This window comes from Myxocyprinus asiaticus, chromosome 40 (genome assembly GCF_019703515.2).
Source record: "Myxocyprinus asiaticus isolate MX2 ecotype Aquarium Trade chromosome 40, UBuf_Myxa_2, whole genome shotgun sequence".
Classification (NCBI taxonomy): domain Eukaryota; kingdom Metazoa; phylum Chordata; class Actinopteri; order Cypriniformes; family Catostomidae; genus Myxocyprinus; species Myxocyprinus asiaticus.
The window spans coordinates 30,814,695-30,842,171 of record NC_059383.1 but is presented as its reverse complement, the minus strand read 5'-3'; the positions used below and the strand labels follow the sequence as shown (position 1 = coordinate 30,842,171).

General features: G+C 38.6%; 2 protein-coding genes across 13 annotated transcripts in view; both read right to left on the bottom strand.

The window, feature by feature from the left end:
- The window catches only part of LOC127430573 (probable voltage-dependent N-type calcium channel subunit alpha-1B), a 192,544-nt gene extending 185,865 nt beyond the window's left edge, over positions 1 to 6,679 (bottom strand). For all 3 annotated transcript variants that reach the window (XM_051680419.1, XM_051680421.1, XM_051680422.1), the window contains exons 1-3: positions 4,826 to 6,679; positions 3,513 to 3,813; positions 386 to 639 (exon numbers count right to left, since the gene is read on the bottom strand). In XM_051680419.1, coding sequence (XP_051536379.1) covers positions 386 to 639; positions 3,513 to 3,813; positions 4,826 to 4,886 — 616 coding nt within the window. In that variant the 5' untranslated portion in view covers positions 4,887 to 6,679. The remainder of the gene's footprint in view (positions 1 to 385; positions 640 to 3,512; positions 3,814 to 4,825) is intronic.
- Positions 6,680 to 6,825: 146 nt separating this feature from the next.
- The window catches only part of LOC127430577 (histone-lysine N-methyltransferase EHMT1-like), a 40,696-nt gene continuing 20,044 nt past the window's right edge, over positions 6,826 to 27,477 (bottom strand). For 7 of the 10 annotated variants that reach the window (XM_051680432.1, XM_051680433.1, XM_051680435.1 and 4 more), the window contains exons 2-27: positions 26,756 to 26,843; positions 22,754 to 23,244; positions 22,370 to 22,532; positions 21,619 to 21,755; positions 21,252 to 21,413; positions 21,014 to 21,088; positions 20,729 to 20,846; positions 20,339 to 20,476; positions 19,581 to 19,717; positions 19,151 to 19,294; positions 18,774 to 19,000; positions 18,478 to 18,672; positions 18,263 to 18,345; positions 18,074 to 18,180; positions 17,436 to 17,558; positions 17,167 to 17,268; positions 15,857 to 15,961; positions 15,457 to 15,611; positions 14,456 to 14,623; positions 14,197 to 14,341; positions 13,915 to 13,992; positions 12,418 to 12,533; positions 12,076 to 12,162; positions 11,826 to 11,904; positions 11,358 to 11,533; positions 6,826 to 7,388 (exon numbers count right to left, since the gene is read on the bottom strand). In XM_051680432.1, the coding sequence (XP_051536392.1) occupies positions 7,205 to 7,388; positions 11,358 to 11,533; positions 11,826 to 11,904; positions 12,076 to 12,162; positions 12,418 to 12,533; positions 13,915 to 13,992; positions 14,197 to 14,341; positions 14,456 to 14,623; positions 15,457 to 15,611; positions 15,857 to 15,961; positions 17,167 to 17,268; positions 17,436 to 17,558; positions 18,074 to 18,180; positions 18,263 to 18,345; positions 18,478 to 18,672; positions 18,774 to 19,000; positions 19,151 to 19,294; positions 19,581 to 19,717; positions 20,339 to 20,476; positions 20,729 to 20,846; positions 21,014 to 21,088; positions 21,252 to 21,413; positions 21,619 to 21,755; positions 22,370 to 22,532; positions 22,754 to 23,244; positions 26,756 to 26,843 (3,783 nt within the window). In that variant the 3' untranslated portion in view covers positions 6,826 to 7,204. The remainder of the gene's footprint in view (positions 7,389 to 11,357; positions 11,534 to 11,825; positions 11,905 to 12,075; positions 12,163 to 12,417; positions 12,534 to 13,914; positions 13,993 to 14,196; positions 14,342 to 14,455; positions 14,624 to 15,456; positions 15,612 to 15,856; positions 15,962 to 17,166; positions 17,269 to 17,435; positions 17,559 to 18,073; positions 18,181 to 18,262; positions 18,346 to 18,477; positions 18,673 to 18,773; positions 19,001 to 19,150; positions 19,295 to 19,580; positions 19,718 to 20,338; positions 20,477 to 20,728; positions 20,847 to 21,013; positions 21,089 to 21,251; positions 21,414 to 21,618; positions 21,756 to 22,369; positions 22,533 to 22,753; positions 23,245 to 26,755; positions 26,844 to 27,477) is intronic. The other 3 variants (XM_051680431.1, XM_051680428.1, XM_051680430.1) reach the window with 3 other exon arrangements.

Sequence of the window (27,477 nt, the reverse complement as noted above, 5' to 3'; positions counted from 1 at the left end):
CAGTGCAAATATTTACTTGAACTGCCAAACAACTGAGTGAGTGCACGACTTTCGTACGCTCCAATTAGAAAATAAAAACGACGCGTCAGCCAACACCCTGAGACGACCACCGGCTGCCAAATGCCATAAAGTGCGCGCACACATGGGAAGACAAAAGATGTCTTAGTGCCAATCACAATTACAGCACGCAATCACAATTACAGCACGCAATCACAATTACAGCACGCATGTAAGCACACCAGTTCATTTGGCTGCTGTCAAATTTAAAACTGTGCATGAATTTGCTCCTAAAAATGAATGACACTCAATGATGTAGAAAAAAAAAAGGTGATGCCAAAGGCATCTATACATGCGTTTTGCGTAAATCTGAAATATTAAGGATATGGCCATTCGGTTATTCTCTTGGCGTATTTTCTTATGACATTGTCCTCGCTGAAGATGAACAAGGACCGGTTGACAGTAAAACAATTCTGTTTGGTCTGCTTAGGATTGTATAAAGCCATTGTCCTGGCTCTCTGAGCCATCGACTGTTTGTACATTCTTTGCCCGGCAGGAGGACCTCCTGCCCGGGCTCCCCCTCTCCCGGCGCCCGCTGGACCTCCATAGCGGGTTGGCAGATCGTCTCCAAAGCGAGCCATCCTAGACATGCAGATATCCAACAGGTAAAATCCAAACTGGCATTAAACAGTAGACGCAGAGTGAACATTACAGTAAAGACCTCTGTTACCACTCGGAGTCCCCATTAGTGTATGTCTCTGTCAAGTAAAATAAGAACAAAAAGTCTCTCCTTTTTATCCAGCTCCCTGTGCGCCTTCGCCTCACTCCATTGCTCTGACAATGGCATAAAACTATAAACCTGTCATATGAATGGAATCCACGTAAAGCGAATTTCAAACAATGGATAATGTTTAACCATCCAATTCATGCCACATCCATCTATCACAACCTGATCCACGCTGACAGGTCACGAAACCAAAACGCACGCCATCACTTGCCCGTCATACTAGACGAAAAAATAAATTGACAATGAAAGACATGTCAAAAGCGCGAAGAAACCAGTCAAAATGTATCCCGTATTCATGCATACACGTGTTATTTTTTCTGGAATTGTGGTTTTTGCTTGCAAAACACAATTCCACCTCCTTCCACTTGGAAACGCGCACGTTACGAATGGTGCCAAATGAGAGTACGCTGGTGCGCGAGGTTCCTCACACGTGACTCAAACGGCCCTATAGGCAGGACCACCTGCTGGAGAAAACGTGGGGGAGGAGGGAGTCTTAATTGATCATCACTAAATGTTATTCATAACCTTAAAACTGCTTATGTCTCATTGTTTAATTTCCAAATGCATTTTGGAGACTTAAAGGAATATTCCGGGATCAATACAAGTTAAGCTCAATTGACTGCATTTGTGTCATAATGCTGATGGAAAAAAAAAAAAAAAAAAAAAAAAAATATATATATATATATATATATATATATATATATATATATATATATATATATATATATATATATATATATATCTTTTAAAAAAAAGCAAACAATCAATCTGGCACCAACAATCATGCCACTGTCCAAATCACTGAGATCAAATTTTTTCCCCATTCTGATTGTTGATGTGAACATTAACTGACGCTCCTGACCCGTATCTGAATGATTTTATGCACCTCTCTGTACAATTGTGGTGAGAAGAATAGCATCTGCAGGTTGGCGCTGTTTTGGCGGCACGAGGGGGACCTACACAATATTAGGCAGATGGTTTTAATGTTGTGACTGATCGGTGTATATAAGCCAATTATAGTCACTACAGACTAATCCAAAATAACTGTACATATTGTGGAAAACATTTGAATTAAAACAAATAAAATAATAATACTTACCTAACTCTAACCCAACCTTAATTATTATTATTATTATTGGGCTCACCCAAAAATGAAATTATTCTCATTTACTCAGCCTCTTTAAGTCCCTCAAGTCCTTTTTTACTATAAATCTCCACCTTTGACCAGCCCCGACCAGTAGGTGGTGATATGCAAAAAGAATGTGAATAGCCAGAAAACAAAAGAAGAAAGTGGAAGTCAAAGTGGTTTATAGTTAAAAAGGAAATTAATCCATACAACTCCAGTTGTTTAATCCATGGCTTCTGAAGAGATATGATAGGTGCAGGTGAGAAACAGAACAATATTTAAGTCCTTTTTTTACTATTAATTGTAACAATAAAAAATAAAAAAAAGAAAGAAAAAGAAAAAGACTTAAATATTGGTTCATTTCTCACCCACACCTATCATATCACTTCTGAAGATATGGATTTAACCACTGGAGTCATGTGGATTACTTTTATGCTGCCTTTGTTCTTCTTTGTGCTTCTGGTCACCATTTACTTGCATTGTATGGACCTACAGAGCTGAAATATTCTTCTAAAAATCTTTGTTTGTGTTCTGCAGAAGAAAGAAAGTCATACATATCTGGGATGGCATGAGGGTGAGTAAATGATGAAATCATTTTTATTTTTGGGTGGACTATGCCTTTAACTTCATTATGAATCTTTTCTTTTTTTAGGACTTCCCCAGATTACCCAAAAGGGAACTTTCTTCAGATTTAGCTAGCAGTTGACTGTCCAACATATTCTTTTGTTTTTTTATTAAGGTAATTTTTTTTGTACCGTAACCCTGCAGAAACGCCCCTTTTTGCATGTTTTAGATTTCATTTTAGCTTAAAAAGATAATATTTAGTCCTTTTATTATTCCTCATGGGGACATTTGGTCCCCACAAAGATAGCTAAACCAGACCCACCCTCCACGAAGGCCATCTTCCCTTCTCCAAGGCAGCAAAGATTCTCAAAAAATAATAATAAATAAATAAATAATAATTTATCCAGTATGGCCAGATGTAAAGCTCATGGCATTAAAATCAGTAAGTATGAAGGTTTTTCTGTGTGTATGCAGCCAGTGCAGACCTAGAGGCATAACATTCTCATGAGTGACTCCAGGCTGTTTAACAAATCTCTGGATGTGTGGCAATTTTGTACCCCATGCCAGAGCTTCATCCTACAACTCTCTGGGGCATTGCAGTGGAAAGGAGTTAAAGACACACTGCCAAATTACAAATCCTAATATTTTATGAGGGAAACCAGTTTTAACGGAGTTGGAGCCAGATGTGCATTTCTGATCTCGAGACAGTTCTTAGATATCTTTGCAAATTATATAAACTTATGTCTTTCAGGAATCCTTTGCTATTGACAGGAAAATGCTATCAGCATTACAGCTAATATGCACTTGGATCTTAATTGGTGCCAACCTCTCTGTGTAGATTTTTGTTTTTCCCCTGTCTGGAACCTTAAGCCCCCTAGTGACTAATATAATGAATTACAACTTGTCAAATTCCACTTAGTTGCTGGAAAATTAATCTTAGTTAATTCACCAGTGTTTACCAAAATATTAAATTTAGATATCACAATCAAGAAATTAAATAGACTACCTTACAAACATCTTTTATTGCTTCTGGCTCACCTGTCCTCCCATGGTGTGACCCTGTCATGACACATTTCATGGGCATTGATGATATCTGTATCCTTCAGGTCACTGGGCCTCTCCAGCTCAATAACAGTGTCGTATTTGATGTGTTCTAGAGTGTTCCGGCCATCTCTTGGAGCCTGGTTTCCCCCATACAGACTGTTTTTACTTGATAGTTCAGTAAAAGCTGCTTCTCTGTTCCTCTGCTTGTCAGGTAGTTCAGGACATTGAGCCCAGGAACTAAACTCTGCCCCCAGAGTCAACATCCGCCATGTTCTAAATGTGGCCAATCTGACTGCTTTATTATTGAAATAAGATGAGAGATGATAAACAGATTAACTGAAATAAATGTTTAAATTATAGTGAGATTAAAGGAGTGAGACAGGTGCATGTTTGAAATGGGCCAAAGATAATGACTTCCTGTGATGTTTTAAAGTACGCGTGTAATGAATACAAGAGAGAATCAAATAAAACCTGTTCATGTCTGGATCATTCTTCACCCCAAAATTAAAAAAAAAAGAAGAAGAGAGAAATAAAAACCCATTCTTAAAGAAAATAATGCCTTTTTTGGACCATTAAGAATTTTTGCATTGTGACTTTTTTTTTAATGACAATGAAGCATATTCCCCCATATATATATATATATATATATATATATATATATATATATATATATATATATATATATGTGTGTGTGCGTGTGTGTGTGTGTGTGTGTGTGCACTACACATTTTTTTAAAAAATATTTAAATAAAAGTGTATATTCTAAAACTATATAATATTAAAAAAAGATATGTTCAATAACATAATACAAATAAAGTGTTTATACATTATGGTAGTATTTGTTGTACTGCTTTTAATGTGTAAAAAAAATACAAATATTAATAAAGTACAGTCAAAAAAAAATTATTACAGTAATGGGAATTGCCAATTTTTTTGAATAATGATAATAATAAAAAAGCACAGATGCATTACAGTAATGAGAATTTGTAATTTCAGAGTCATTTTAGAGTAATAATAACTTATTTTATGAAAATAATGTCAAAATGCAAAATATTCTAATGGTCCAAAATTTTGCATTGTTTTCTTTACGCAAAATATAATCTTATTTCCATTTTGGGGTTAAATGTGACCTGGACATGTTTTACTGAGATTCACCCACATACAGTACATATTCCATCTTAGCAAATCACGTCACCAAAGTTATTTACACCATCACCCATTATTACGAAAGTGCAAAGCATTGTGATACAGATGGTTAACAATAATTTTCATCAAACAAACTCATTCAAACCCAATGCATCTCCTACCATAGATCACAGCAGACTTTATCTCCTCCCAGTCAGAGTTATACTGTGTTGACCTCATCATTGCTTATTGGTTAATCTTGTAAAGCTCTATGAATTTTCAGGATCCAATTTCTCAGCTCTAATGTAGTGCATTCACAAACCGCAATCCTCATGATTGTACTAACCACTATAATAGTGAGGCATACTCAAGTCTTAAAGTTAGTCTCTGTGGAATGCGGAAAGGCGGTTTCCTGTCTCGTTAGTTAAAAGCCTTTATCACCAGCTCACATTTCATTGGATCAATTACAGTGCTACTTTCTCTCAGTAATCAGGAAGAGAACAATTATTCAGTTTATAAATCTAAAAAAAAACTCCTTGATAAACAACCAAAAATCCTTCCTGCTTTGCATGGAAAAACCCTTTTTGGTCTTGTGTGTGGACACACTGCTTAAAGGGATAGTTCACCCAAAAATGAAAATTCAATCATCATTTACTCTCCATGTTGTTACAAACCCAAATGACTTCCTTTCTTCCATAAAATACAAAAGATGTTAGGCAGAATATCAGTCTCAGTCACCATTCACTTCCATTGTATGGAAACAGGATGCAACAGAAGTGAATGGTGGCTGAGGCTAACATTCCACCTAACATCTCCTTTTGTATTCTATGTAAGAAAGTCAGAGTAAATGATGGCTGAATGTTTATTTTTGGGTGAACTATCCCTTTAAAAGTGAAACACCGAGTCACAAAACATTAAAGATCCAGTGACATATATTATATAATGTTTCAGGTTCCCAAAATTGGAATTTAGCTTTGCATAATATTACTGCATTATAATGACAGATATTTTAATTTTTTATTAGTACTAACTTTATTGGAAAAAAACCCAAAACTTGTGCATTGTGTTCTGCATGTTCAGAAATATGTTACAGGTTTTTTTTTTTTTTTTAATCCCCATTTTGCAGTGTTTTATGTCTAAATGTCTGGATTATCACTAAGGACACGACTACACTATCAACATTTAAAAAGACAGTAATAGCTTCACCATCCACATGAACTTATGAAACAAAATCGATATAGGCTAAATATGTCAACTACAGTTAGAAAACCAAAGGTAAATGTAAAAATACAAATGAAAAAAAAAAAAATGAAACACTTGCTTCTTTATCGTATTTTACAGCTTATATTCTGTATTATATAGTGAGTAATAAAAAAATAAAACAAAAAACTTTTTTCAGCACCATTTGCATTTTCCTATACCTCACTTCATCCACCAGAGCTAAACATTCTGGTCCTATTCCTAAAGCACGTGCCTAAAAAGCATGCTAATGGGTTCCGTCATTCTAACAGAATGTACATACAGAAATGTTCAAACTATTTTACCGTTTTCAGTTGCAGTGACTGGGTGCCCGTAATATGCATAAAAGAATAGACATGTCAATTCAGGCCTGTTTCATGCACAAAAATAACCCATAGGGCTGGTTTTTAGACACTTATTTAGCCTCGTCCTGGATTAATTGGTACTTTCAATGGCGATTCGCCATTAAAAAGCATTTTTAGTCAAGACTTTACCGGGCTCTTGGGAAAACAGGTAGAAAATGTGCGGGTTAGACTCTTCACGTTGGGCCTCTTCGTCTATTTTGGTAGCACTGACTTGATGCCTTGCATCAGACCTCATGTCCAACTGAGAGAAGCTACACACAGAAGAGAGCTCATATATGAGACTACAGTTCATTTGACATTAATACGGCCCACTCCTGAGCCCAAAACAGATTGCAATGGGAAAAGTCTGTATCAAGTAACACAAGGTCAGTCTTTCAATATCATAAAATGATTTGCTGCATATTCTGTAAATCTATAAAACTAAAAACTGAAGTGTTAAATTATCTTTTTTTTTTTTTAAAAGATGTGCGTGGACTGCTTGTTGACAAGAATAAGGTAGTATTCAATGGTAACATACCAGACATATACATAATCCCTTAACTGGTCCAAACATTATCTTATACTCAAGAGAACAGAAATCTATTAAGAAATAATTTTTATTACACTGGACGAAGTATAGCGATATCATGAGTGGTGGAGCTGAAAATTAAGGAAAAACATACAAAAGTTAGGACCGAATACCTCTAACGCCAGTCCAACTGTGCACCTCTCACCTATAGTACAAATGAACACATTAGTGGATTCACTGTATATTTTTAGCCCCTAAACTGAAGTGTCAACCAATTAGGTTGTCAAACCACAAGACTACGCTACAAACATGGCACTGTGGATGTAGCATCAAGTGGCCCAGGTGGGCAGATGGTCCAGGAGGTTTGCCGGTGCTGGTGATAAAGAGGTGACAGGCAGATAGAGGTTGAAAACCAGATGTTTTATGGCAGAGACATGGCCGTTGGGAGTTTAGCTGGGGCTGGATGGGGTGGAGGAGCTGGTATCGGGCAGGGTGCTGGGCTGCTGGTGACCCGGCGTGCTGTCCGCCTGTCTCTGGGCAATGGCTGCTGCAGAGTGCTTACATTTGGAGGACCCACACTGGCAGCTGAACTGCTTCCCCTTTACGTCCCAAAAGTGATCGCCATAATCAAACCTGGGGAGAGGATAACATTTGCAAATGAGTACTAATACATAAAGAGGTTTAATGTAAGAAATTTCATTCATATACGGTGTTTCTTTAGCTTCGCAATTTTAGCACTGTGGTCTTCTAGAAAGTAAAGTCTTGTTAAAAGCAGGGACTAAAAACGGTTCAAAGAAAGAAAACCGAAAATGAACAAAACATTTTGCAGAACGTAATCGAAAATGGGAACTAAGTCATTTTAATTTGTTCTGGAGTCAAAGCACTCTCAGAGCGGTATAACGTGTATATGTGAACAACCCGATTGGTCTCAGACCCCCCTAAAAGGACCCAAAAGCAAACCGTACTCAGACTACCTCAGGAGGTAGTCTGAGTACAGTTCGTTTGTGGGTCCTTTTGTGGTTTGATTGATTTGTGCGAAGAGGTGCCAGTCCGCTTTGTATTTTATGGCACAAGTATCTTGTGGCTTGCCATACATAGCTGCATTACATATTTCATATTCCAGTCACAATTTACTGTCCACATATGGGAATTTTAAGTGAATATAGATATACCATGATTACCATGACGTGTTTTGTGTCTCATATTCCGTTCTTGTTGTATTATTTGAGCACCTAAAATGAACGGACCGGCCACATTCAGAGCAGAGCAGCGCGTTAAGATGAACCGTTTTAAAGTGCCTACGGAGGTCTACGGAGGTTCGTGAAGTGAGGGTATTTATATTTTCACTTTAATTTTATTTGCGCAATGGCAAATGTTCTTGGCTCATACACACAATGTAAATGACACGCAGGAGGAGATGCTTGCTTGCTCCATTACTCTCGAGATGATAAAGAAACATATTTTCAAATGCACATAGAATTACAAATGTTTTCCTTCATGCGAAATAAGAGCTTGCAGCTTTTATCGGAGAGCCTTAACATAACGTGAGAGAGTGAAGAATTTAGGACAGAAATACAGTATACATTATTACTATTGCATAATGTAATATAATTGGCGATGTTGTCTGGGTTTCATAAATGATATAACATATCAAATATTACTTTTTATGTAATTCTATCCCTGTGCAATATTTAAATTAAATATTTTTAAAGCCTTAAAAGTAATCATATAGCTCCATATTATTATATGATTTCAAGTTAAATATCAATAAATGACTGCTTAAGGTGTATCTGTAATAAGCATTCGTTCACCTTAAGAAGTATGACAATTTGTATGACAGTTATCGTAAAAGTCGCAATTATTTCTGAAAAATTATTGTCAGCCAAATTTTATAATCGTGACAGCCCTAGCTGCAATGGGGTCTGAGTTCTTAAGGAGATGTGGAGTGAACAACAAGGGGTCTGAGACCATATTAATGCGAAGAGGTCCAAAAAAGAAACTGGGTCCTCTTTTAAGTCCACTTACATTGTAAACATCAAAAGCGTTGAGGTCATTTGTGGCTGGTTCCCTTTCTGATTCACTTTAATCGAACTGGGTTTGGTTCACTTAAAACGTGCTATATGTGAAACCACCCTTAAATCGCCCAAAGTGATTGGTAGACAGGGAAGTGCTATTTCTGAGCAAATTCCTCATAGACAGACAGATAGATAAAACAGACAGACAGACAGACAGAGAGACAAATAGATAGATTTTTTTCAGTTGATGAATATTTCTTCATCCTGTGTTGATGCATTGAAACAAGCGTGCGTCCCGTCTACTGTATCAACTACACCGGTGAGCCCCGCAATGGCTGTGAATGATGCCTTTTTTCTCTGCAGTGAGTGTGCATCCACAAGAAAACATACACTATGAACTGTCGGACGATGTGTGGTCGGGAGAGGGCATATATAGTTTCATAGATGATTTGCAGATGGATGACAGAAATTCCCAATTCACCCACACTACACAGTTTCATTTTGCCTGTGGCCAAAGAGTGCAAAGTTGTCAATTTATCTCCAGTGTAATTGGGTTGTTTCGGTTCGTTGGAGAGTTAACTGGATCTCTAAGTAACTTTTCAATAATGAAAACACCGCGATTTAGACGATACCTTTTTTAAAGGTCAATGTCAATAGTATAATGTTTATAATATTATGATGTTATATTATTAAAATACATCCACTTAATTGCGATCCAGGCGATACCTTTTTAAAAGGTTTATGTCATAAAAATAGTGAGTCACTTAGGAGGACTTCTAAGCTGTCCTGGGTTTAGGATCTACTTTTAGCGTTAAAATGTTTCATGAGGGGGCCTGGGTAGCTCAGCGAGTATTGACAAAGACTACCACCCCTGGAGTCGCGAGTTTGAATCCAGGGCGTGCTGAGTGACTCCAGCCAGGTCTCCTAAGCAACCAAATTGGCCTGGTTGCTAGGGAGGGTAGAGTCACATGGAGTAACCTCCTCGTGGTCACTATAACGTGTGGTTCTCGCTCTCGGTGGGGCGCATGGTGAATTGTGCATGGATGCTGCGGAGAATAGCCTGGGCCTTCACATGCCCTACGTCTCCGCGGTAACACGCTCAACAAGCCACGTGATAAGATGCGTGGATTGACGGTCTCAGACGCGGAGGCAACTGAGATTCGTCCTCCGCCACCCGGATTGAGGCGAGTCACTACACCACCAGGACTTAGAGCGCATTGGGAATTGGGCATTCCAAATTGGGGAGAAAAGAAAAAAAAAATGCTTCATGAATTACTCTTAGATGAAAATTTTACGAGTTATAAAATTAGGAGTAGCACGCCCTAAAATTTTCACTTTAGGAGCTACTTTTAACCTTACGATTTTTTATGAATATGGGCCCAGGTCCAGGTTTCTCTTGAAAAATCTAGCAACATTGCAATTGGTATTTCACCCACCCCTTAGCACTGAGTACTGTCATTTAAAAAAAGAACGTTATTAACCATTGTATTATTTCATTCTAACCGGTTACCATTTGGAAAAGAGGCTGCAGAACTTCCGAACCGGAACGAAAAAACATTATGTTTTTGTTCCCTGGTTAAAAGATTTTTCACACTCTCACCAATTTCTTTAATTTGTCTCTGACAATGGCCAGATGTGTATGTACATGCATCACAGTCGATTTATGCAATTTTTGTCCATTTTTCTGATCATGAAAAGTCATGAAAATTCTCACCACAGTGACATTTTCACCACATCTTACATTCTTTTTGGTGTTTAATGGAATTCCGTGGTGGAAATGATGGTGATGGAAATGACATTTTTGAAATAAAATGGCCTACTGTTTTGTATTGCTACAGCTAATATTTGAGGTATTCTTAATACAGACAATTACATATTATTATTTTTATTTTGTTTTGTGCAATTTGGAACAATTTGTTTGTTTTTGCTTACAAGTGATATTAACCTTTAACTTTTTTCTTCAAACATCACTTGTCAAATTTTTATTTTATGCATGCTCTTCAGTGACACTTTTGTTGACTCTGCTAAAAGGAACATTATCTTTTGAAAAAAAAAAAAAAAAAAAAAATTATATATATATATGGAATGATGCCACAACTGTGGAACACAATTTTTCAAAAATTGGTAGAAATAATTTTCACACAAATATTGAAATAGTTTATGTTTATATTGCCCTTTGATTTTCATAGTTTTAAACATGTAGTAATTTCTATTTTTATAATGGATTTTCATAGTTTAATACTGAAAGTCTGGGACTAGGCTAAAACGGTAAAATCTATGAATAAAAAGGCATTTGAAAAGTATCAAAAATAAATAATGAAGGTCTGGTGAAAAGTTTCAATTCAGCTTTAATGAGACCTTCATATAACAAAAAGAAAAAAGGAGAAATCTGTTCTTCTTAATAAAAATTAACCCCTGGGACATGAAATTGCCAGAAGTAGAAGAAACACCCATAAATAGAAAAGGAAAAACACTTGGGAAAAAAAAATCTACCAACACATGTCCCCATGATTTCAAATGAAGTGATAATTTCTCCTCAGTTTTAACAAGAAAATGAACAAAAACGACACAAGTGTTTGAATCAGACCCAAGTTCGTCTCCGGCGGTGATGTTCTTGCTGGCGAAGAACGCGATGTGAGGAAACCTGAGGTCCTGGTGAGAGGTGAACACTCGGCAGGCAAACAGATTGGGCTCACAGTGATGGTTTATGAAGCGGCTGATGTTACCGTAGAATCGGGCATCAACACAGTACATATCACCCACCTGCAACAGATGTGAAAGACAGTTACTTAAAGAGACAGTTCACCCAAAATGAAAATTCTCTGATCATTTAGTCACCCTCGTGTTGTTCCAAACTTGTATGAAGAAGGCAAAAAAAGCAGAATACATGTACTCATAGGATAGCTAATTAAAACATTCCTCTGTTCTGAGATGGGGAACTAAAGAGAAATAATTCCAATACATCCAGATTTTGTTTATGGGAGGAAGGAGTGCAGATAGTCTGCTATTTAAGGGAGCAGACAGGGGTGGTAATGGATTTTAAGGATGCCTATACCTTGCTGTCCAGACTGAAAAGATAGGAGTCATTCTCTCTGACATCTGCCTCGGTGTCAGAGATGATCTCACCCACGTATCTGGTGAAAGGAGATAAGATATTAGTGCGCAAACTCGGTATGCACACACTCATATCCATACTGACACACCTAAAAAAACATCTGCAGTAACGCCACACAGGAATCAGGTGCATATAATACAGACTACAATAACTTGTAGGAACATCAAAGGGTTGAAGTTAAGAGACTCACTCGCAAACAAAAGTTCCTTGCGGGATATCTTGTAACGTCTTGACACCCCATCCCATCTTCTTTGTCCTGAACAGCTGCAGTCTTATCCTAAGATGTCATTTAGCAGGAAACAGTTAATTTTATATCATATGTTACAGTTAAACATCACCATATGTGAATACGGAGATATTGGCCAGTGGCCACGCCGTTAAAATTTCATATCGATCATCCGCATTGACATAACACATTTGCTTTGGGACCACATTTTCAGACATGAAGGTTGAAAACGGTTTAACCAACCAACTTTTGATAAAAGTAATTTTTTGGATTTGACTATCCAGAATGTAAGTGGATGTGAGGTACCTCAGTCCGTTCTGTACTACACGGTTCTTGCAGGTTCTCCAGCAGGAGCAGGCATGGTTACACTCAAAGATAAGAGGCGGTTCCTCACTGCAGAACTCAGGCAACAGGCGGTTCTCCTGAAGACACAAACAAAACATTTAATCTCTCACACTGATAAGTATACCCGAACTTTTAACTTGACTTTTATATTTTCTGAAAAAAATCATTGGTATGACTTGGGTCCCTCCTTTCATGCAGGTCTATGGGAATTCATTTTTTTTTTTTGCCCGTTTATTGTATGTTAAAGAAATAGTTCACCCAGAAATGAAAATTCTCTCATCATTTACTCAACCTTATGCCATCCCAGATGTGTACGAGTTTCTTTCGTATGCTGAAAGCAAATGGAGATTTCAAAGAGTTTCTCAGCTCTTTTGGTCCATACAATGCAAGTGAATGGGTGCCAACATTTTGAAGCTCCAATAATCACATAAGTCAGCATAAAAGTAATCCATAAGACTCCAGTAGTTAAATCAATATATTCAGAAGTGATATGATAGGTGTGGGTGAGAAACAGATCAATATTGAAGTCCTTTTTACTGTAAATTCTCCTCCCTGCTCAGTCAATCTCCACTTGAACATTTACTTTCACATTCATCTTCTGGTGTTTTTGGTGATTCACATTCTTCATGCATTGCCCCTACTGGGCAGGGAGAATAATTTCTAGCGAAAAAGGACTTATAGGGATAGTTCACCCAAAAATTAAAATTCTCTCATTATTTACTCACCCTCATGATATCCCAGATGTGTAGGACTTTATTTCTTCACCAGGACACATTTGAAGAAAAATAGAAAAATATCTCTGCTCAGTAGGTCCTTAAAATGCAATGATGAGAAAACTTTCATTTTTGGGTGAACTATCCCTTTAAATATTGATCTGTTTCTCACCCACACTTATCATATCACTTCTGAAGATATGGATTAAAACACTGTCAAGATTTTGGCTCACTTACATTGTATGGACCTACAGAGCTGAAATATTCTTCTAAAAATCTGCATTTGTGTTCAGCAAAAGAAAGAAAGTCATACACATCTGGGATGGCATAAGGGTGAGAAAATTATGAGAGAATTTTCATTTTTGGGTGAACTATCACTTTAGCTAAAAATTGTTGTTCTGATTGCTTAAAAGAGTAACGGCACACCTGTCCGAAACAGTCGCATGTTTTGAGATACAATTCATGTCCATTACACAGATAGGAGATAACTTGCATGGTAAAAAAGTTCCACAATTATGACCAGACTATAGCAAACTGACTTGTACTTAGCTAGTTCAACCTCTAGGTGGAGATGTCTGCAAAGTCAAACAACATCAACAGACACAGGAATTGTAATTCATGGAACTGTGTGTTTTTTAATTATTCTCATTCTCCAAGTGTCTTAATTTATAGATACAACATCACAAATGAATGACATACAAAAAATAAATTTCAGTTTAACAGAATACTCAAAAATCGGACTTACTTGATCATACCAGCAACGTAAGCTGAGTTGGCCACACATGCAGCTAGCTGAAGAGCAGTCGTCCTTACAAACACAGTACTGTGAAGTGGAGGAACACCATTAGAGACTGTCTTTATTCTGAGCTTTATCATCCATGCAGTGCTCTGTCTTAGCCAAGTGACCAACTCTTCATTTTCTAGAGTGCCAAGACGAGTAATTCTTGTCCTTACATTAATAAACACTGTAGAGAATAGAAGAGTGCTGTGATAAAAATGATAAAAAGAGAGGCTTAACCTTGTTTACCTGCAAGTGAGTTATGTTTTTGTCGATGTTCATTGGGGAAGTCACACAGCTATCAGGGACATATTTGTAGTTGTCAGGACAGGGTTCGCTGTCCACCGCGTTCACGCACGGGACGGGGACTTTCTCGTAGCCTCTGGCAATGTCCCTAAACACAGTTATAAAGTGAATTATGGGCCCATTTAAGTCTAAATTGTTGAGGAGATAAGGATGTCTATACTGTGAGCTGGAGAATACTGAGATAAGGATGAAGCAGTTATACCTGTTGAGGAGCTTCTCTGCAGGGGCCGTCGGGTTGCTGTTAGCTTCTCTCTGCTTCTTGCTAGCTTGCAGAGCGCTCCAAACCTTCGAGTTCTGGCTGCAGCACTGCATGGGCATCTCTCCCTCTTTATTCTTCTGGGTTGCGTCAGCCCCCCGTGACAGAAACAAACTACATGAGAAGCAAGAGAGACATCCTTCAGGTCTATTCCATGTTCTCCCCAAAGAACATGGTTCCCACTCTTTTTGATCAATGAGTTTCCATGGCTTTTCCATGACCTTCATAAATCTATTAAGAGTGCTTTCACACTTGGTTCAATTGCTTGAACCGAACCAGAGTTAATTTCCTCCGCCATCCCCTGCTGGTGTCTGTTCACATTATATTTTTTGGGTCCGAACCACGGTCAGATTACGTCGTCAACGTGTATCAATTAGCACAGTAATTAGGCAACAACTCAAGAAGCCATCAGCTTTGCTGTGTTATTAGTATTCATCTCTGTAGATTTACCACCAAAACTTCACATGCACAAAACAACAATTATGTTTGTCTGCCACGGATGCATTGAGTGTGCAATGATGTGATGAATGTTAAGGTTTGTCTGCTGCGAGCCCGCGGATGCATTGCAAGAGATGTGAAGAATGTAAGCTGCTCTCTGAAGGTGATTTATTTGGACACAAGCTGGTATGAGAAATTAATTAAACCAGAATAATTGTGATCGGAAGCCTGCAAAGACGCAAATTATCCGCCATCAACAGCGGTTCCCGTCCCCACTAAAAATGTAGCTTTAAGCTAATTAGCATCTACACAAACACCTGATTAAGACATCAGATATGGATATAATCCTGCAGTACAGTTATCCTCTAGGAAGAAGGCTCATCAGACTTCCCTAAGTTGTAAAATGAGCCTGGGGAGGTCTGGCTCACTAATTATGGACGTGTGTGATTGAAGGCTAATTTGCAAATAAATCCATGTGGATCAATCCAATCCAAAGGAGGTTTACTCACTTGACACATTCGAGCCGGTTCTCTCGCGATGCTATGTGCAACGGCGAGTCTCCGTGCATATTGACTGCGTTGAGGTCACACTTGGCAGCCATCAGGATCTGGGCTATCTCAACACAGCCGGAGAACGCCGCCCAGTGCAGACAGATATTTTCCTCCTAGAAAGGATTACAGTTGCAACAGGTTGAAAGCACTGCATTTCAAGCAGTCGTAATTCATAACACAGGTGATGTGTGTCATTTCTTCAATGCTGAACTGTTTCTTCTGCCCCAATTTAGAAAACTCTACCAACCAATTAAAGAATACCTGATGTTCTTACATGAAGATTCCAGATCTAGATACAAAACTGACCCTCAATCTTGTCACCAAGAATCCTGAACACAATGGCATCCAAAATACTGACCTTGTCTCTGATGTTGATGTCAGCCCCTTTGGAGAGCAAGAGCTTCACTTGGTCTACATGCTTATACTCTGTGGCCCAAATCATGGCTGTCCAACCTCCATCATCCTGGGACAGGAAACACAACTACATTAGAACTCTCTCAACTTCTAGCTGCAGGACTGCTGCTTCTGAAATATAATAGTAGAGGTCTGTAGACTTTGCACAGGACAGATTTTTCCATCCTGTTCCAGCAAGTTTCTATCCTGCACCCAAACGCTCCAGCTGAATTTTACTCCGTGTTCACCGCTCTCTGCCCGCAGTTATTTTCTTCCCGATCGCTCCCATTCCCGCAACCCCGCATTTGTTTTCCACATAGGGTAAAAGCCATACAAATGGACAAGTGTACACAAATAACATTTTATTTTTCTGTTATTGCTATTATCAGATAATGCGTGACTTGATGCCCATCTGACTTGCCTGAGGTTGGTTTCTTAACATTTAAATTGCCCATTTTCCAGTCCCAGTTTCACATCCTTTGATGGCACAGTGTGTCCATGCTTTGCTCTGCCATTCTTGTAAAGTGCCGTTGACTATAGCCTAATATAAATATTGGATCATTTGATGCACGTGTTGTGTGCGCATTTTTATGATGAATTTTCTGTTTATTGTTATAAAAAATACATTAATTGTAAATAAAACAATTGTTTGTATTTTTTTGAGTTAATAATATAAAAATAGATATCCACATCTGATTTTTTGGGCTCATCTCCGACCGCCCGCTCCAGCACACAACTCACAATGTGCAAAATGATTACAGAGTCTAGAGCTGTCACAGAGACCAGTGTGATATCTCAGGACACTTATTTCATTAATATCTTTCAGGGAGTAGTAAAAAAAAAAAATTCATACCTTTCCATGAAAAAAAAATTGCTTGCAGCACCTTTAGGACAACCGTTTTTAATTGTTGGTGATCTTTGTTATGCCAACAAAACTCCAACAATTATTGACTTTTACTAATGCCAGTGTCAAAATAAATTACCCAGACAAAAAGCCCAATTTTGCGTTGAAAAACGAAATTCCAAAGACAGAGAAATAAGTATGTCTGGAGTATGTGATCTGGGTTTTTATTGAGACAAAGGAGGTACAGTATCGTTAGATTACTAGATTAGATTTAAGTATTGGGGCAGTAATCTTTTAAAACAGGACAAGTTGCTAAGATATATTTGGCAAAGTTTAACTAATGATTAGTTGAAACAAGATTAATTGAAATCCCATGGACTCCAGTCCCAGTTTCCCAAGACATAAGCTAAAGGCAACAGAAAGTTCTTTACCTGAAAATTAACATCTATAAGGCCTGTAGACAGCAGATGTTGTACAATGTCAAAATGCCCAGCCTTAGCAGCAAGATGAAGACATGTTGAGCCTTCAACATCCTGGAAAGTAAAGGAAACACAATGTGAACAGTAGTTCTGGAGGTCTCACAGGAAATGAAAGTTGCACATCACATTCAAACAGAATAAGTGTTTCTCCAAAAGCATTTGATTACACCATTTTTTTTTAACTAAACAGATTGGCTTATGAACCCTTTACATGTGCTAACCTTATGAGAGACAATGGCTCCAGCCCGCAGCAGGTAGCGCACTGTGTCCAGGTGGTTGTTCTCACAGGCCTCCATCAGGGGCGTCCGCTGGTCCTCATCACACATGTCAAGGTTTGCGCCAGCCTATGGAACAAGATGACTAATTTATAGACAAGCACCACAGAAAACTTACATTTAAAGGGTCATAAATTAGTGCCAAATATCAGTAACAGTCTGTACTTTTTAGTTGTTCAAATTTGAACATGCAATGGATGCCAACATTTTCAATGAAAATAACTTAAATTTCAGGTTGTTTCTCAACAAATTCTTTGCAACTGGAAGTCCATCGCGTGAAATTCATAATTGCGTGGATTCTCATTGAGATGACTGTATTTTGCCCATGGAACTTTGGTATGTGTGACTGCGCCTTAAGCCACATGGACTACTTTTATAATAGTTTTGGTTCCTTTTCAAAGTTTAAAGTGAGGCACTTTTCACTGCCATTGTATTGAAAATACAGTCCGCTGTATTCATTAAAACATCTCCTAAATAAATATAAATGTAAAGTCATACAGGTTTGGAACGACACGAGGGTGAGTACATTGACAGAATTTTAGTTTTTTTAAATCAATTCACCAGCATTAGCAGTTAGCACACACCTGTACCAGCATGTGACAGACCTCCTGATGACCAGCCTCGGCTGCTACATGGAGTGGTGTGCGTTTATTCTGACTCTCCATCTTAAAGTTGGGGTCAATCCCATCCACTGACAAAAGAGAAAAAGTTTCCAGCACAAAGCAGACAACCATGACACAAACAAAACAAAAAGTTGATTAGGAGTCTCTTACCCAACATCAGTAAAACCTTCTGCAGCTCCCCTTGTTTGGCAGAAATGTACAGTTGTTTTGGGTGGAACCGAAGCTTCTTGGGTCTTTGAGAAAAACCATTGGAAATGAATCAGTAGGAGTGATTAAAACAGGTAAAAATGTTTTCATTAAATGGAACCCATGTCAGTATGGACAATATTGTGCAATCAAAAGGTCATGATAGTTTGTTTTCTTACTTCTCTGCATCTAGAGCCAGCAGGACACTTTCCAGAGTCTCTTTAGGTGGTCCTGGTGGAGTTACAGTACCAGTTCCTGCTCCTGCTGTCCTTGCTTTGGAGTCAACAGGGGACACAGATGTGTCCTGTGATTCTGCAGGTTTGGGCAAGGTGCTGTCGGCTTTGCCCTCCCCAATCACTGAGAGACGAGTGGACCTGTATATACAAAGTAATTTTAAATACTAAATATTAATTGCAAAGAGGAAGTATATCCTAAGACAGGATAATGAACAGGACATTCAACGCTTGGCACATACCCTCCAGTAGTGGTGTCTGCTTTGCCCTCTGAGGTGCTGGGGGTGCAGGGGCCTTGGGTGAGAGGCACAGTTGAGGTTGTATCAGCCTTGGCAATGGTGACCTCCTTGGCCTTGCTGACCTCCTCTCCACAGTGTGGACAAAAGTTCTGACCATTCAGAACCGAGGCACAGGCCCGATGAAAACGGTGGGAGATATTCACCTCTGGCTGACATTCCATGAAGGTACCCTACATGATGGCGAAAGGAAATACTGATAAGGTTTTAGTGCCTTGTCCCTGGACCTTTAATTTCCAGACATGACCACTGACTTGATCATGCTCTCATTGAATCAAATTCAAAGACCTAAAACCTGCTCTTTGGTAAAGCCAAAGACTCACGGCTCTGCAAAAGAAGCCACAGCCTGGGCAGCACTGATGTTTGACCATGCCTGTGCGATGGTCCTCACACAGAACCAGCAGTTGGACAATGTTTGAAGGCCTCATCATCTCGTGCTTTAGAACTGCGCTCTGACATCGGCTCAGCTACCCCCAGAACAACAAAGAACCAATCAGAATAGAGATCAGAACCTAGGCTTTAAGAAAGAACTAAAAACTTACATTGTAACATGAAACACGATGTTGCAAAACTTGAAGATGCCACATGCCGAAGTATGGAGCAGTTAGATGAATCCTAGGACCTTCTGTATGGACACCTAACCTCATTTTATGTCCAAAACTTGCACCCAAACCATATTCAAATGGTATAGTGAAACAAAGTCAGCATTGCTGCAAAAATACACTGTCATATTGTTCAGTACAACCATCTCACCTGGCCGTCAATGCTTTCAGTTGCCATGCACTTCCTGTCCGCCAGGGTGAGGATCTCTCTGCTCTTGGGTGTCTCCATTCGGCAGCTACAAAGGGGTAGTTCTTGCACCATGTCAGCGTCTGTGCTCTCCGCTGGTCCTGAATCAGCCAAGCAACACTACCCATAAGAGTCTAATAATTATGAACCGACACCAGATAGACATGCATTTAAACCCAATGGGCTCCTGAAAGACCATTAGTTTGGATGCACAGTTAGTAGGTGGCCAATTACTTCAAAGTCAGGTCCATTTAATTGAAAAACAGTTTGAGAAATAGTGAGAAGGTGGCATTAAATGCTTCTGTTAGGGATCACACTACAACAGATGTTTGACCACCAGGGGGCACCACATTGGTTAAGAGTTTCGATCAGTGATGACTCATTGTAGACAACATGGCAGCCAAGTCCACCATGTTAGCTTGACAATAATCATCCTCTGAACTTTAAACAAAATTCCTCTTTCTCAAGAGGCTGAGCTTGAAACCAATCAGATGGACATGTCTGGGATACAAAAATGTGAATTGTAATCAGTGTGAGAGGAAGCAACCATTTTCAAATGGTAGAAAATGCCTTGAAGACATGAACCCCACTGCTTCTGGTGCATTTAACTAGAAGCAGAAGCAGTATTTTGAAACAAATGTAGGCAAAATGCTTGCCACTGTCTACAAGAACTTTCATTGCTTTTCCCAAGTTAAATAACACAAATATCTTTGTTAGGTCACCTGTGCTCTGAGATGTCAGTAAGGCTTCCTGTGCCGCCAGATTGAGGGAGTCTAGTGGGACCTCTTTATACTCTTTCCTGTGCTCAGCAGTGGCTGATGGTGAGCACTGGCTTTCTGATTGAGACTGGGACACCATTCCTGAAATTATGATAGGGCAGACGTACAGAATGTTTTAAGTAATGACCAGCTGAGTTGTTGCTTTACAGCACATATTTCAGGTTTAATGAAAGGACGTATTCTCAAACCCTCTTGACCAAAGGAATAACAGCAATATAAAAGTTTTATCATCAGGACAAGCTTTCTGAGATATTTCCCTAATATATGCCCATGAGTGCTAAAGTTACCCATTGTCTAATTTATTAGAATTTTTGAAAACTGTCATTTTTGTACCAGAGAGTGCTTCTGTCTTGGCTTTTAATTTCCTCTTGCGTTTCCTGGATGGTCTGAGCCAAGCATTGTCTCCCTTGACTTTCTTCTTCCATTTCTTCTTCAAGCTAGACTCTGAACTCTGAGGAGGACAAAACTAACTTAGGAACCATCCTCAGGCCTTTAAAACTGCATATTTGAAGTGTTGACAAATCAGGCTTGATGAACTAATTGGTTGCCTGTGAATGATTCTTGGTTACATTGTGTTTTCTGATATTCAGTGATATTAGAGAATGTTTGGGAACTCACCAAGTCTGATTCGTCCCCTTCCTCTTCACCCTCACCATCTGGTGACTCCTCAGACTCCTGTTCTTCAATAAGAGGCTTGCGATTTAAAAATAAAATGAATAAAATGTATATTTGGGGAATGCAATGGCTGGCTAAGCTACTCTTTTGCAATGTAGAAATTTAAAAAAAGTTCCCTCCAGGAATTAGATTGGACAGGAATTACAGCATGAAGGACAAGATTGGCTGAGTATATTCTCACCTGAGAAACTGAAGCTATCCTGGTTTCCTCCTGAGAAGATTTGGCTCCACCCTCTGTGGGCTGTTCTTCATCATCCTCTGTGTCTTCTCCTTCCTCTGACTCCTCTTCATCAGACTCATTCTCCATTCTCTCTCCATTCATGTGTACTGCTTCCTTTGGCTGCTGTGAAGCAAAGGAATAAAAAGACTGGCATCAAAGGGCAACAGGTCTTGAACTTGGAACTCAGAGGTACTGGAATGGTTTAAAGGTCTAGAATCAATGCAGTTCAAAGCATAAAGAAAAGATTATTCATGGTCAATTTCTTTCTCTTTAGGTCATGGGTGACTCTTTCAAAAAGTATGTTCTTGATTTAGGCTTTGAGCTCGACCTGATGGTTTGGTGGAGACTGGGAGATTTGCTGAAACATCTCCAGAACTGTGCGTTGTTTCAAGACTTTGTTTTTCTTCTTGGGCACAAGACTGTATGTCCCCATCTTCCTCTTTTTCTTTCTTGACATGAATGCTACTGAAAAAGAGAGAGAGATCTGGATTTAGATGCCAATTTATAGAGAGAGCAAAGTTCTGGCATATAAAGCCTGTTATAAGCACTTCTTTTTCTCTGTAAAAGCAAAGTAACAATCTAAAGTTGTAACGTGCCTGTTGGATTTTCTACATTTCAATCTGAATGAGAGAAACTTTGAAGTTTGCAACAAAGTCAGTTAAAACTGCATTCCCAAACAGGCCTGTCAATGTTTGTCAGCTACTTATAATGCATTTCAAAAACTCCAATAGCAATCATAAATTTGGGAACCTGTGATGTGTAAAGAGATTTCAGTGCCTGGGAATCCAATATATAAAACTTAAACATCTTAAAAGGAAAAAAAATAAAAGCTGTCTGCTCTTACACCCTTTTTTTTTTCTTTTCTTTTCTTTTTTTTTTTTACATCTTTTGCCAATAAGTTTGGAGACAGGCACAGATTAATTGGTAAAACCGATATATCGGTCTACCTCTACTTAATTGTAGTATAGACATTTAGTACAGATATATCTTTGTATTTATGTATATAATGTCAATATGCCACACCAAAGCTATTTTGGGGACCTTGTTGAGTGCATAAGAAGCGGAAAATTATCTGTAACCTGTTTGTGGCTTGGCTGTTGTTGTGGTCAGTACAGTTGTGGCATCAGTTTGGCTTTGAGGTAGGTGATTCTGAATTGGAGATGGTTGAGGCGGCTCTGCCTCTGGTCCAGCCACGCTGTCATCTTTCACCACAACTGGCTCCTTATTTTCCCTATTTAAAAACTGGAAGCAGCACAAAAAAAAAAAAAATTAAAAAAAAAAAAGCAATTCATGAGAAGGCTCAAAATAAGACCAGAAATATGTTTTTTTTTTTTATTTTAGGCTCATGCAAAGGTATTGATCTCCAATGTTGAATACACAGGCATAACTAACTGGGCAGCTGTTGTAATTTAGACTTCTCAGGACACCTGACACATTATCTTTAAGAATTTTTCATTCATTACCTTTAGGATTGGGCTTGAGGCTGGCCATGACATAGTCTTGCGTGCACGATGTATCGTTACAGGCGGGGGCGTGTTTGATGCTATGCTGTTTTTAGTCTCCGTTTCCACTCGTCTCTCTGTTGGGCTCGGTCCTGACCTTACGTCTGTGTTCGGCGAGCCTTTATCTGACGATTGCAACGAAGAAGCTGTAGATGGTGAGTTTTTAGTCCCAGGCCCCAATGTGGAACCCCCCATAGGGGACCAGTTAGTCCTGTGTGGGGCAGCTGGTGTGTCTTCCTTCTGTTTGCTTAGAATATATCCATTGCTGCCAACTGTGGAGCCGTGTGGTGGCTCAGTCTCTAATAGTCCATTCTCCATGGCTGAGGCTGGTGACCCTTGTGTGGAGAGGTTCTGTTCAGTTCTATTTGTATCTGTATTTTCATGGGTCCCATTCAGCTTTGTGGCCTCTCTGGGAGGGTCTGCTCGCCCTTCAGGGTGATCTTCATCACCTCCTAAGAAATAAATTACAGATAAAATCGACTTTATTTCATAAACATAACAGTAAACTAGGGCAAGGTGGTATGCTGGTATATAATACAGTACAACAGTACGGTGTGTCAAACAGTAAAGATTATGCTATAACGTTTAACAGTATATTCTTTTTTTTTAAATTATTATTGCAAATATACACCGATCAGCCACAACATTAAAACCACCTGCCTAATATTGTGTAGGTCCCCCCCATGCTGCTAAAACAGCACCAACCTGCATCTCAGAATAGCATTCTGTGTTGCTATTCTTCTCAACACAATTGTACAGAGCGGTTCCTGAGTTACCGTAAACTTTGTCAGTTCGAACCAGTCTGGCCATACTCTGTTGGCCCCTCTTATCATCAAGGCATTTCCGTCCACAGAACTGCCCCTCACTGGATGTTTTTTGTTTTTTTGTTGTGCCCGTCTGGCGCCAACAATCATCCATGTGATTATCTAATCAGCCAATCATGTGGCAGCAGCGCAGTGCATAAAATCATGCAGATACGGGTCAGGAGCCTCAGTTAATGTTCACATCAATCATCAGAATGGGGGAAAAATGTGATCTCAGTGATTTGGACTGTGGCATGTTTGTTGATGCCAGACGGGCTGGTTTAAATATTTCTGTAACTGCGGATCTCCTGGGATTTTCCCACACAACAGTCTCTAGAATTTACCCTGAATGGTGCCAAAAACAAAAAACATCTAGAGAGGGGCAGTTCTGTGGATGGAAATGCATTGTTGATAAGAGAGGTCAACAGAGAATGGCCAGACTGGTTCGAACTGAGAAAGTCTATGGTAACTCAGATAACTGCTCTGTACAATTGTGGTGAGAAGAATAGCATCACAGAATGCTATTCTGAGATGTGGGTTAGCGCTGTTTTGGCGGCACGAGGGGAACCTACACAATATTAGGCAGGTGGTTTTAATGTTGTTGCTGATCGGTGTATACTCCTTCCCTCTCTCTCCCTTCCTTTCAATTAGTCTGTTGTTATCTGCTTTAGGTGCATAAGAATGTGTGGTATGTAGGTGAATGTATAAGATGTGGGTGTGTATAAATAAATGAAATTTATAACAATAGTATTATCAATTCTAAATAATATATAAAAATAAATATAATCCACCCCCCCCCCCACTCCCTTCTTCCAAGCTTTTTCAAGTATGGTACAAAAAATGCATCTATAAGCAATACAACCAGACAAACAAAAACAATAACAGAACACAGAAAAATGAAAGAGAGGAGAAGAGCAATAGTTTACAAATTTCAAAAAGTGAATATGATCTAGCAGAATAAGCAACATAAGCTGACACACTGTATTTCAATTGATATAAGGGACCACAGCATTGATGTAGTCATGGGTTTATTATGACATGTGAGGAGGAGGAATCAGTTCTCTAAGTATTGAACAAATGGGGACCAGGTCTGTGTGAAGGATTCACTGTCATCATGTATGGATGTAGTCAATTTTTCAAGATTGGAGCGGATTGATAAAAAATTGAGCCAGTGATTAACTGAAACTTTTGTTCTGTCTTTCCAGTTGAGTAAAATGTGTTTTTTAGCAACAGTCAATGAGATTAATAAGAATGGACTGAGTTGTTTAGAAATCTTTAATGTGGACATATCTCCAAGTAAAGCTATTATGGGACACACTGGGAAGTTGAGGTCAAGAATCTCTGACAGCCTGCTCATGACCTCCGACCAAAAGTGGTGTACATATGGACAAAGCCAGAGTGCATGAAAATAATCATCAGTAGAACTTGGACAATGTGGACAGATGTTAATTTGTGTGTAACCCATGCAGCATAGTTTGTACATTGTGATGTGTGTTCTATGGATAATCTTGTATTGGATCATTTTAATTTTGGTACTGCAGGACATGGAATATATGTTATATATTGCAAACTGCTTGCAAGTTGATATCATGGTCCGTACCAATGTTAGCAATCAATTGTTGGATTGGAGCTACTATGTTTTTGTCTCTGGATATAAATAATTTATATATTTGTGACAGTAGTTTCTTTGGTTTTAAGGATACTAGGGCTTGATAGATGGGAGAATTACAGTTTTTCAAAGTTCCAGAGCCGACTGATTTTTTTCTTCTTTTAAACTTCTTTTAATTGTATGTATTGGAAATAAGCTTGATTGGGTATGTTGTGTTTAGACTGAATAAGGTCAAAGGTCATGAACAAGCCATCATTGTATAAATGGCCCAGGCTGGTTGGTTATACCTCTCCGACTCCATGTTGAGAAATGAATGGTTTTATTGTTGATTAAAAACATTGGGTTGTGCCATATTTGTGTGTGGTTTGATGGTTCCAAATTGTAATGTAATGTGTTGTGTCTTCCACCAAGCATTCAAGATGGTATTAATGGTAATGTTGTTTTTATAAATAGGCAGAGTTTTTATAGATTTGTCTATTAATGGAAGATGCTTTATATCTAAATGTTGAACCAGATCATTTTCGATAGCTAGCCAGGGCAGGTTTGAGGTATGAATCCAGTGATAGGCATAAATTAGCTGTTGAGAAAGAAAGTAGATTTATAAATTTGGGGCTCCTAATCCTCCAAATTGTTTGGGCTTTTGGAGAGTGAGTAATTTTATTCTGTGTTTTTTATTCTTCCAAAAAAACTTAGATATTACACTATTTAGAGAGGAGAACCAGCCCGGGGGTGGGGTGACCAGGATCATTGAAAAAAGGTAATTGATTTTTGGGAGTATATTCATTTTTATAGATGACATACGGACAATTAGAGATATGGGTAATTGTAATCTTTCCAAGGTATTTTGAATTTCTTGCAATAGGGGGGCATGGTTGAGCTTAAAAAGATCTTAGGTCAGGTGAAAAATAGACTTCGAGGTATTTTATAGATTTTGTTATCCGTTTAAAAGGGTAAGTCTGGACCTCAGCATCCCAGTTCAATTTGGTGAATCTCGGATTTCGTGCAGTTGACAGAATAGTCTGATACCCTGCTAATATCACTAACAAAATTATAGACAGACTGGAGTGATGAAAATGATGTGATGTATAATAGAATATCATCAGCATATAGACTGATTTTATGATGATGTGTTTTAACGGTATATTCAATGCACAATAAAAAACATTTTAAAAATCAGACAGCAGAAAATTATATTGCCCTACATATGCAAAATACAGTAACTACGGCAACACTTAATATGAGAAAAATAGTTTTTTGATTGTCCAGCCATATGTGGATTATAAAATTTTCAACTGATGTGGGATTCAATGGATGTGCATGTACCGCTATTTCACAGTGGCCTCAAACATGGCTCATCTAATTTTTATAATGTTTTATTGTTTTGAGTCTTTATTTTAACTCAAGTGTTACACAATGTGAAGTTGCGTCTGTCTCAACTTTTGGTCTTACCCCTTAACCCTTCACTGAACAACACGAGAAGCTAAAAAAATGAATGTTTTCTGACTCAGATGTATTAAAATAACATGCCATATGTATATATTTAGCATTTACCCTCATCTTGATCACTTCGAGACTCTTTCGTGCCCTCAGACTTCATGGATTCCCTCTGGCCCGAACTCCCATTGGCCAAACTGGAGGGCTGAAAAAAACAAGAACACAACAATTATGTCATTAGGTTTCCATTCCTTAGAGTGTTATGCAAACTATGAATTTTAGAGAATTAAAATAACTCATTCTGGAGGAAGACAATGGAGAATGCATGAAGATAAGTCCAAGCAAGAATAACCTGTCTACAACAATTAAAGACTGTAATGCGAATGAAAGGGAGTCAAATTAGAGCGCTGAATATTCTTTTGGATCAAAATCAAAGATCCACTGTTTCTCAAAAGAACTGACAATCATTACGGCCAATGGCATCTTGACAATCCATTTTAAAAACACCTAGATTTGTCTGACAGGGACAAGATTGTTGCCAATGATGGGAAACAAAACATGGAGTCATCCCTTGGGAATGTGAAAGAATTAACCACAGCCCAAAAGGTTCAGTCAAAACAGCATCTGAATAACAAGGCCTTTGAATGGCTGGTGAGAGAGCTTTGAGCTGTCACTCTTTCTTGAGACAAGGTAATATTATAGACATATAAGTGGTCTACTACACACTATCTATTGTTAATTTTCACCTAAAAAGCCCTCACAAGGAAAACATACCAGCCGTCCCTTTTGCTGTACCATCCTGAAATTAACCGAAACATAAGCATTGGTAACGTAGTGAA